Source organism: Austrofundulus limnaeus, unplaced genomic scaffold (assembly GCF_001266775.1).
Source record: "Austrofundulus limnaeus strain Quisiro unplaced genomic scaffold, Austrofundulus_limnaeus-1.0 Scaffold27, whole genome shotgun sequence".
In the NCBI taxonomy this organism is placed as follows: domain Eukaryota; kingdom Metazoa; phylum Chordata; class Actinopteri; order Cyprinodontiformes; family Rivulidae; genus Austrofundulus; species Austrofundulus limnaeus.
This window is the reverse complement of record NW_013952429.1, coordinates 537,517-548,657: the sequence shown is the minus strand read 5'-3', so window position 1 is coordinate 548,657 and position 11,141 is coordinate 537,517. Positions and strand designations below refer to the sequence as shown.

General features: G+C 37.1%; 2 protein-coding genes across 2 annotated transcripts in view; both read left to right on the top strand.

The window, feature by feature from the left end:
• Positions 1-2,035, top strand: part of hgsnat (heparan-alpha-glucosaminide N-acetyltransferase) — a 9,556-nt gene extending 7,521 nt beyond the window's left edge. Inside the window, exons 17-18 of the mRNA XM_014004860.1 lie at positions 550-662; positions 799-2,035. Of these exons, the coding sequence (XP_013860314.1) occupies positions 550-662; positions 799-980 (295 nt within the window). The 3' untranslated portion in view covers positions 981-2,035. The remainder of the gene's footprint in view (positions 1-549; positions 663-798) is intronic.
• A 412-nt stretch (positions 2,036-2,447) lies between these two features.
• On the top strand, positions 2,448-9,546 carry LOC106515197 (recombining binding protein suppressor of hairless). The gene is made up of 11 exons (XM_014004861.1): positions 2,448-2,549; positions 3,780-3,818; positions 4,560-4,655; positions 4,733-4,898; positions 5,018-5,192; positions 5,283-5,420; positions 5,502-5,614; positions 5,702-5,842; positions 7,386-7,541; positions 7,653-7,756; positions 7,841-9,546. Exons 1-11 carry the CDS (start codon positions 2,530-2,532, stop codon positions 8,157-8,159), a joined length of 1,467 nt encoding a protein of 488 aa, XP_013860315.1. The 5' UTR covers positions 2,448-2,529; the 3' UTR covers positions 8,160-9,546.
• Positions 9,547-11,141: the final 1,595 nt, after the last annotated feature.

Here is an 11,141-nt window from a genome sequence, read left to right as displayed (position 1 = left end):
GCGTGGAAGTAACTGAGAGACATTTTCAACACTGAGTTCTAAGTTTAAAACTTTGTGATATGATGTGCACCCTCTCAAGAGATGCTAGTTTTAAACTGAATAAGTTAAATATTCATTGCAAAGTCATGAAGGCTGGACAAATAATTATAAAGTGGAAAACTAAATCTGCACAACATTTTTCACACAATTGTCGTGTCTTTAAATTACAATTTGGAAGAAACATTTATGATCGGATGCCAACTATCACTTGGGTTGTTTTACTATAGAAGTAGCTGTCAATTGTTACCTGCTTAACATTTGTTTTCCTGCAGATATTGTTTTTTGTGTTTTTTTTAAGGTATGTGTTGTGGTCTTGTCATTTTGAAAAAATATAGCTTTACAAAAACAGATATAATAGTAAGAATTTGTTGAATATCTCTGGAGAAATGTCAGTGTTAGAAATGAACAGTAAAATACCTGACAAATATTTGCTGTAATTAAATTAAATCAATAATAATTTGTTACTGGTAAATAATAATTTAAAAATATTGTCTGCTTCCTTATCTTAAGGTCACTGTCCTATGTAACAACCTTGGCTTGTTTTGCCTTTGTGCTGTTGGTGTTGGTCTACTATACAGTCGATGTGAAGAAGTGGTGGTCTGGGGCACCGTTCTACTACCCTGGTGAGCATTTTTATCACATACATAGAACTCAGTTATGGGATGTTATTATTATTATTTTTTGCACTTTGTAAGATTGAAACAAGCCCTTCTGTCAGTTCGACAAATGAGTTAGAGTTTTTGTATGTCTGATATTCAGGTATGAACTCCATCCTTGTGTATGTGGGCCATGAGGTGTTCGAGGAGTACTTTCCTTTCCGCTGGCGCATGGCCGACAGCCAATCGCATAAGGAGCACCTCACCCAAAACCTTGTGGCCACATCCTGTTGGGTCCTGATCGCCTATATTCTCTACAGAAAAAAGATATTCTGGAAAATTTAGATGAGTGACCTAAATAATGCACAGCAAATGCAGACATTGTATACCTCAGGGTTGCTGGCGATATATTCTAAAAACAGATTTTTTTTTTTCATTTGAAAAAGCACTTTTTGTCTCTTTTTGTTTGTTTTGTTTGTCTTTTTCTTTTGGTGAACACACATTGAAGTGCCAAACATTAATTACTGACTCAGGTAAGTGTCATAACACTGAACACTTAATTCTGTCATTTAGTTATATAAAACACTAGAAAAGGAAGTTGTTTCAGTTGTTTAGGAAGTTTCTTTTGACTTCCTTAAACTTTTGAGCTAAGATCTGCTGCCATTGTAAGGGCAGTTATGTCCCACTAAAAAAACAACTTTTGAAGCATCCACTTTATCTCTTCCTCGCTTTCTCTGTGTAAGTTTAATCATTATTATCATCCTATGAAGAGTTGACATGTTTTCTTTTTTGTTGGTGTTGTTTTGTAGTAAAAAAGACACATTCCAGATGACCTAAAATCTGCATCAGCTGCTTGTTTCACATTTTGATCAATCCTGAAACATCAAATATGTTTCCTTTTTTTTTTGTTTTATCAGTTTCTCAGTCACTGAATTGCTTTTTTTTAATTGCCTCGTGCCTTTACATAGATTTATGTCTGTTTTTGTGAAGAATAATTGACCTTTGTCTTGCCAAATGTTTGCTAGCTATTGGTTGACAGGTTTACCAGATTTTGTAAAGATTTGACTGTATTTTTCCACATACAGTGGTTTGTTGTTGTATTTTAGAGTCAAGTTTTTGATTATGCTATTTCACAATTATCACAGCATATGTATTTGTGTATCTTTTGTAATGAACACTGATGCATTTTTGGAGAATCGTTTTTAAAATATCTAATTAATCAAATGCTCTCACACCTTTTGACACTTGCTGTCCAAATTGATTAAGTTTATAAATTAATTGCATTTTTGTCAAATTTTTATACATGTAAATGATCATCATCTATGGAAAAAATGTGTGTATACATATAAATATATCACATATAAATAAGATTCTTTAATAAAAGTATTGCAAAGAATTGATACTGTTGCCAGTGGTTATAATTTATTATTTTCTGTTTTGCATTTTTTTTCCTTGAAAACAGGTCATGCTGAGAAAAAAAAAGGTTACAGCGGTTTATACACACGTATATACAGCTGTGTTTCGAAAGTTGTCTGCCTTCTTGCTCAATAAGGCGTGGGAATCGAGTTTACAGTGTAAGAAAAAAAAAGTCTGTAATTAAGATTCCTCCAAGTCTCGCGATATCTCCGAGCTACTTCCATTCATGTTTACTGTGAGAGTTTTGCTGTTCTCGCGAGACTTTACAACTTTCCCACGGTTGTTTTGGCGTGTGCCCTCTGTCGCGCCCCCGCCCCCACCTCTTCTTCTCACCCTTTTGCCCGTCAGAGAACACCCCCCGCCTCCCCTCACTCACACACACACACACACACTCGTGTTGTTTGGTAAAAGCTTGGGGGATGGATCTCGCGATTGTTGGATTTTTTTTTTTTTCCGTAAGGGGGGAGTAATTTGGAAGATGGCGCCTGTTGTAACGGGGTGAGTGCAGAAATTCAGAGCATATGGTTGTAAAAAATGGGTTTGTTTTGTTTTTTATATAGTGAAGCATTTCTCGGTGGTGGGCTTTTCTGAGTAAATGCGTTTACAGTAGACCTGATGCCTTGTTTATCAGACGCAGCCCTATCTTGAATCTCAATGTGGGGGCATGTTGGCAAAACTATTTCGTAGTGTGCAGTTTTTCTTCAAATAAAATGCTCCACAAGTTGCTTATTATTGCAAAATAATATTAATAATAATACATTTAGTCGTTTTGATATGCTGTCTTATGCTAATCTACTTAAATACTGAAGCTGTGTAACTTACGTGGTACTCTTATATCTCCAAATAAATAACTTCTGACTCCATAACTAATTAATTACTTTTAGCTACGACGCTGAAGTTCATAAAGTTTATCTAAAAAATGGCTTGTTCTGGCTGAGATGCAGCATCTTTAAAAGCTACATTATTGTTAAATTTGCATAAAATTGAAGTTGTTCAGTTAGTGGCTCTATTTCTGGTCAGATTTGCTACAAAAGGACAGTCACTATAGGTTGGATTTATTTTTTTCTTCTGGAGAAAAAAACAGGAATATGTGTAAAATGCTCTAAACCAGTGGTTCCCAAACTTTTTTATCTTCTGACCCACAAAATATCCATGGCAAAAACTTGGTGACCCCAAATATTACTGGTCTGAGGACACGAACTTTGTTAATAACCCTAAAAACACAGGCTTTTTGACAATCTAAACAGCTTGTACACAAATATAAGTACTTATATGTACTTATTTTGTGTTTTTGTAATAGTTATAGAAAAAATATTACATCAGCAATTATTTTATTACCCTTTAAACTGATTTTTGGAGATTATCCAAGGTGCTTCATGACCCATARTTGGGTCCCAGGCCCAACTTTGGGAACTAAAGTGCAGTGGTTCCCAAACTTTTCAACTTTTGACCCAGAAAATAACAGTAGCAGAGACCTGAGCCCCCAAATATTTTTGGATGATAAAGATTTGTATCAGGTCAACAAAACATGGGCATTGTAACAATATTTTTATACTACATTTATCCATTTTAAATACACTAACCTCACTCCTTTGTAACAACTAAGGCAAAAATGTAATTAATTCAGAAAATCTTTTCAGGACCCCACCTTGATGTTTCGGGACCCCACTTTGGGTCTCGACCCCAACTTTGGGAAACACTGCTCTAAACTACGTTTTTATTTTGCAGGAAGTTTAGTGAGCAATATAAGCCTCAGCGTTTAACAAGGTAAGATTTACAGGAAATCCCTCACACAACACACTGTGAAATAATACCTGTGAAATTTTGTAAAAAAAAATAAATAAATAAAAAAGAGTGGGCCATAAGTCCTCCACAACCAGTCTGATAAAGTTAAACAGAAAACCACTACAAGTCTTCGCTGTTGAATAAGGTTCTACGAGCTGCTGAAGGGCTGTGGTGTACTTTTAATTAGAACGAATGAGAATTATGTTATTAAAGTCAGAATTTCTTCTGTCTGTGTGAGAAAGGGAATTATTTGAAGTCAGAATTTTGAGAAAATGTCAGAATTATGAAAAAAATCATTTTAATTGCTCTGTGTCCCTAATCTTCTTCCATAGATTTCAGAACATGGTAAAATAAAAATAAAAAACAGATTTCTTTTTTCATGTCCTGACTAGGTTGGACAAAATTGTGTTATGTGCAATTAATTACTATCAGCAGCACATGTGGGCTGAGCAACTAATGCTAACCCTAAAACTCTACAGATTTGTTTAATCACTTGAGACTCCGACACAAACTGGAGTAAGAACAAACCCAGAAAATTCGGACCAGGGTCACAATGTTGGCTACATGCAATCGTCATCCATCAATCGTCAAATTATTGGTTAAATGCCACAATTAATTGTGATAATTATTTTGCTAATATACAATCCTAGTCCTGATACTTGAAACCCTGAAAGTGGGTGAACTTGTTTTGAAGTGTTAATACTTGTCTCCTCTTAATTCCAGGGAGGCTATGCGGAACTACTTAAAAGAAAAACATGATCAAACTGTACTAATACTGCATGCTAAAGTTGCGCAAAAGTCATACGGCAACGAAAAAAGGTTTGTGTGAAGTAGATTTAAAATTAGAAGATTTTGAAGATTCTGTATAAATATGTACTTGTGCTTGTACTGATTAGGTTTTTCTGCCCGCCGCCATGTGTATATCTTATGGGGACCGGATGGCAGCAAAAAACAGCGAAAATGGAGAAGGATGGTTGCACAGAGCAGGAGGCTCAGCCCTTTCCATTCATTGGGATAGGGAACAGTGATCAAGAGATGCAACAGCTCTATCTGGAGGGAAAGGTGTGTGCACCTTTATAACCATTTCCTGTTTAGAAACTTGTTCTTTTAAAAGATGTAAGAAGAAAAAATAAAAGAGTAACATACTTGATCCTCGCTCGAAACTCTTTCCCCTGTGGTAGAACTTCTGCACAGCTAAGACTCTGTACATCAGTGACTCAGACAAAAGGAAACACTTCATGCTGTCAGTGAAGATGTTATACGGAAACAGCTCCAACATCGGTGTTTTCCTCAGCAAGAGGATCAAAGTCATCTCCAAGCCCTCCAAGAAGAAACAGTCGCTGAAAAACGCAGATTGTAAGTCGCTCATCACACTTTAACCTTTAGTTTAAAAAAATAATTAGATGTGTTCTGGATTCACTTTACCTTTTGTCTCCTTCCTCCCAGTGTGCATAGCGTCTGGTACTAAGGTGGCCTTGTTCAACCGCCTGCGTTCCCAGACTGTAAGTACCAGGTATCTTCATGTGGAGGGGGGCAGCTTTCATGCCAGCTCCCAGCAGTGGGGAGCCTTCTACATCCATCTCTGTGAGTCAGAACTTTCCCACAGCCTCATTTCTCCTCTTACATTTTGTGTTTGTTTAGTTAATATTGATACATTTTGTTCAGTGGATGATGACGAGTCTGAGGGGGAGGAGTTTGCTGTGAGAGACGGCTACATTCATTATGGCCAGACAGTGAAATTGGTCTGTTCCGTCACTGGCATGGCTCTACCCAGACTGGTATGTGAGATATCGAAGCACAAGCTAGTTTTCTGGTTGTGTTTATGTCTTTCTGATGGACATCTTTGTTGCTTTATTGTTTTTAAGGTCATCCGCAAAGTGGACAAACAAGCTGCATTACTGGATGCAGATGATCCAGTGTCACAGCTTCACAAGTGTGCCTTCTACCTGAAAGATACAGACGGCATGTATCTTTGCCTTTCACAGGAGAGGATCATCCAGTTCCAGGTGGGCAGAGGCATTTTTCTGTTCAACAATACAAATTTAAGTGGTTTAGTTTCTGTTTTGCTATTACAGAAATATTCTGTTGTGCAGGTTTCTCTTTTTCTGTAGTTTAATTTTATTTTTACAATGTATTTTATTTTATTTTGTCATGTGGAACCTAAGCCTCCTAATTGTATTAAATTTAGAAACATCTGCTGGCTTTTGTAATTGGCCTGTATTTTTAATTAAATACGCTTTAAAATTTAGATTTACTACTTGCATCCACAATTGTACAATTCTTAGCCTATGCCTACTGCAATTATTAAATATATGAAATAATTTCAGCTTTAAATAAATATATTGAAATTCTACTTGGAATGTTTCATTAGCTTCTTACCGTATGATATAATCCTTGATCTATATTACTGGAATTGACATTGCCTATAGCCGCTATAGCTAGCGACGCGCCACCGTAGGAGCCATTACTATGCACTGAGATACGTCAGCAAAATGGTACAGTTTCAGTGTGGGATGCACATCAATCTGTCACAAAAATATTCGTAGCTCCCTTATTTCTTATCCTATTTCGATAAAATATGGCTTAGATTAAACAGCTGAGAAAATTACCTATGTTGTGGTTTGTAAAAAATATGTATTTGCCCAAGAGATAAATCTGTTAGCAGTCTGGGAACTTTTCACTATAGGTTTTTGCTAACGCATATACGGTAGTAGCCCCTTTCTGCCACATAAAACTAACTCATGGATGTCATAGTGTTGAGATTTAGTGATAATTTATATATGTATGTATATGTATGTTTCCTGGTTCTTGATTCGCGCTGAAGTGACTAAAGACAAATTCTTACAGCTGGTCGTAAAATAAATGCGGTCGGACCCTCCATCACTTAGTACACGTAATGTACAGTGGAAGAAAAAAAGTTGGAGTTTTTTTACTCTTATTTATATATACTGTATATATACTGTGTGTGTGTATATATATATATATGATCATAAACTACAGGATATACCAAATGCTGACTGGACAGAACGTCAGTACCAGTAATATATATCTAGACAGTAAAGCCTAGTAGTGATAGTAAAGGTAATGTTCCTCATAGTTACAACCTCTCACAATGTTATCCTAACATAAAAACAATATTAATAAAAAAATATAATAATTTGTTGGAACAGCTAATTTGTCTTTTCGTTGGTTTACCTGAAGGTTGTCAAAATCAAGCTGCATAACTGACCTACTTTCTGCATTTCCGGCATTTCTTTAAGTAAAAATAATATAATGACCTGTGAAATGTGATAACTTTGACCTTGTGATCTTGTTGTTGTAGTGTTTTTTTGACAATTTATGGCAAAATATTGCATCCCTTTTTGATACTCCTTGCGTGACTGTCTGCTGCATGTCATTTTTACCACCATTCATGGGTGTTCCTGAGTCAAAACTCAATGCATAGAAATGGCACGTGTGCGGCGCACGATAAGTCACGTGATGTCCAATCCAGTAATACAGATCAATGGATACAATAACAATATGTTTCTGTTTATTGTTTTCTTGAAGTCATCACCATGCTCCAAAGACTCAGGCAGGGAGAGTATTAACGATGGAGCTTCATGGACTATCATAAGCACTGACAAGGCAGAGTATACCTTTTATGAGGGCATGGGGCCAGTCCCCGCACCGGTCACCCCTGTCCCAGTGGTGGACAGTCTGCAGGTACACACAGCCACAATAATCTTCTCATTTACAACAAAAACACAAATCAAACGGATTTTAAAATTTTAATGAACTTACAATTAATAAACTTATTTTTCCATCTGCATGAAGTTAAACGGTGGTGGAGACGTAGCCATGTTGGAGCTGACGGGACAAAATTTCAACCCGAACCTCAGAGTGTGGTTTGGAGATGTGGAGGCAGACACCATGTACCGGTGGGTCTTTGTCTGCAAAGGTTCAAATCAGTGTGTCCATGCTTTTATTTACTGATACAAACACTAATGGGTTGGGTTCTGTAGGTGTGGAGAGATCATCTTGTGTGTGGTGCCGGATATCTCTGCCTTCAGGGAGGACTGGCGCTGGGTGCTACAGCCGGTTCAAGTTCCCGTCACGCTGGTCCGCAATGATGGAATAATCTACGCCACGGGCCAGACTTTCACCTACACCCCTGAGCCCGGGCCTCGACCTCACTGCAATGCCACTGGGGCCATCTTGAGATTACACAGCACCTCTTCATCACCCGAATCTTCGTATTCACCTTCATCCTCATTGGGCGGCCAAGGGGAAAGCCGCAGGACATACAGCAGTAGTGATTCAGGCATGTCTTTGCTGACATAGTTCTTCCTGCTTTGTACGTGAATGCTGTGTGGGTGGCAGAGCGAGCAACGATTCCAAAGAGGCTCATAGACCTGTGGGAAAACTGCGCAGAGGCTTTCAAAGCTTTCTTTGCTAAAGAAACTATGAAATTGTGAAGAATGCCTGAGAGCTGAGAAAGCCTGGCTGAAAGAGACTGAGTCTGTGCTTTAGTACCCTCTAGTGGACATCCAAGATTATTACCTAAAATGTGCCTTCTAACTTTCATAACAGGATTCATTTTTTACACGTGTTTTGGTTTGAAAGCTAACTTTCCTTTGCTTTCTCACCACTAAGGTTATGTTTCTGGAACTACTTTTTTTTTTTCATTTCTCAGCAAGAGAAGTAACATAGTTTTAATGGACCAAGAATTAATCTTATTTTTGTCAAAATTGTATTTTTATAATTGTTGAGGTACATTTTTACTTTGTTTTGTATAACACTGCTTAATGATGTCTTTTCGTTTTGTTAGTTTGTTGTTGTTGTTTTGTTTCAGTGTATTTAGTTAACAGGCTGACTCTTGCTTCAGCTGTTTCTGCTTTGTTTTTCCTGTCATTAATAAGCTTTTATTAATATGCTGTGCGACAATGAAATTAGCCTTTTTTTTGTTGTTTTTAGGAGGCTCCTCGGAAACTAAAAGAATCAGATTTTTTGTTTTTTGTTTTCGATTTTCATTGTTAACCATTTGTTTCTTATGAATGCATAATGTCTGTGATGTCTGTCATTTAATACACATTACTGTGTTTTTTTTTCTCATCTGTGGCCAGTTTTTATGCTTCAAATAATAATTCCAATGTTTAGATATCAGATCCTATTGGAAAGTTATAAACAATAGTTTGCTGTGCTGTGAACGGTCCAAAACAGGGTCAAGTGAATTGTTGCCAAGTTTTACAGAGGTTCATACAGATGCTGTTTTATAAAACTTTACACTGCTGTCAGTTTCTCATTATTTCAGCAGAAATACTTTGATAGTTCTGCAGGAAATGCTACAATTAGCTGCGGCTCTTGCAAATAATCACAGAAATAGATGCATAATGCAAAATTGAGAGTGGTGTTAATGTTTGTAAAATTACTCATGTCAAAGCTGATGATTGTGTCTTTTGAGGGACTGGAAATATTAACTTTATAACACTCCAGCAAAAGATCTCTGGTGACATTTAGACCTGAGAGAAAAATGACAGTTTATTCATTATCAGGTCAAATCAGTATTTATCCAGTTTCATCACTTACTTTAGCCAGAATTGTAAAAACCTTGGTTGTTACTTTTCATTTTCCACAAAGTTGCATCAACATGTTTTTTTTTTTTTTTTGTCACATTTCTCTTCATTTGCAGCTCTTATAAATCTTTTTTGAACTAAAGCAGTTCCCCTTTCTTGATTGTCAGTAAATTGTGTCGGATCATTCTTTGTGTCCACATTCCACCAGGCTTTTCAGTTTTGCTCAGTGAACTCGTCCTGTACACAGACAATGTTGTAAGTAGAAGTAACACAACGACCCCACCATGTCACTGTCCAGGCAGCTCCCTCCCTCTGGTGTTTATGGAATAAGTGCCGTCCTCATGTCTTATATTATGTCTTGTTACTCTTTCCCTAAATGGTATCAGAAAAGATGGAAGCTGGTGTATGACTGCTTTATGCCAGTCTATGGAGGCTCCTTAAAGAATTGTCATTTAACTTGTGCAACTTCAGCAAGTTTCCTTCAGAAAAGTAGATGTTAGAGATGGAGTTCTCATTCCTGACACTTTAATATCTCATTATCACCACAAGGATAAATAGGGAGGACAATTTCTCTTGGCATGAAAAACTCCCAATAAAGAGCCTTGATCGTCAGACCACATATTTGTAAGTTCATTTTTCAGATGAAAAATTCAACTTTTCCCCTTGAGGCTCTTCTGTTGGCTCGATGAGGAATTATGATTGACTCCCAAGAACATGAACTTTTAAAGCTGTTTTGTTCCACTATTATTTCAAATCAGACGTATTTGGGAAAAATGCACATGTACTGCGCACTCATCCAGTTCCTGCTAAAGAGTCTGTAGACATTTGCCATTTGGGTGTGCTCAGCGGGGTAGAGGTCAGATTTGTTGGGGCTATTTTTAAGCTGGGAACCAGATCAGTGCAATGAAACTGGACACTTGGTAACAGTTAAGGCTTGTTCCACGGTGGTCCGTTTGTGTTATTTGCCTCTCTTGTTTTTTGTATGTTTGTTTGTTTTTCTTCTTTTTTTTTTAATTTTTTTCAACAATCTAATTTCCTTTAACCAGATTTAAAACTCCATTGAGATTGAGCTCTCATGCTCAATGAGGACCTGGCCATAAAAAGTATTTATAAAAAATATTGTACTGTATATGCCACAGCCTTACTAAATTAAAACATTCCACACAACAAAAATGCCAGTGTTAATTTAACAGCCACAGTGTTACTTTCAACACCAACAAAGTGTCTATATGTGTCCACACTTGCTGGTATTAAAAGAACATTTCTAAGGTGTCAATACTCTAAGTTTGAGAGTGTAAATTTAACACAGAGTTAAAATCAAACCCTCTGTAGTGTTGCATTAATACTACTCGGTAGTTCCAGAAGTAGGTGCACCTTTGTGTTTGACTGTGTCTTTCCTGTCCTCGTCCTTCAACCCAACCGGTCGAGGCAGATGGCCACCTGTCCTGAGTCTGGTTCTGCTGGAGGTTTCTTTTTGTTAATGGGGAGTTTTTCCTCTCCACCGTTTACTCCGGATAGGAGACTGTGATGAAGTGATTCAACACAATCTGCTGGCTTCTTCTTTAGATTGTTCTTTTTTCATGTACAGTGTCCTGAGACCAGGGGTGTCACTAGGTTTTAAGGACAAGGGGGGCTTAGCCCCCAGGAGACGCACAGAATTTTTATATATTAAATTCCTATTGTGTGTGTGTGTGTATGTGTATATATATATATATATATATATATATATATGAAAGAAAATGCTAGTGTT

What these genes read in the sequence shown, in the direction of transcription:
- LOC106515197 (XM_014004861.1), top strand. Translation starts at nt 2,530, where the DNA reads ATGGCGCCTGTTGTAACGGG. An exon ending in AAGCCTCAGCGTTTAACAAG is followed by an intron (nt 3,819 to 4,559) that starts GTAAGATTTACA and finishes TCTTAATTCCAG; the next exon opens with GGAGGCTATGCGGAACTACT. An exon ending in GCATGGCTCTACCCAGACTG is followed by an intron (nt 5,615 to 5,701) that starts GTATGTGAGATA and finishes ATTGTTTTTAAG; the next exon opens with GTCATCCGCAAAGTGGACAA.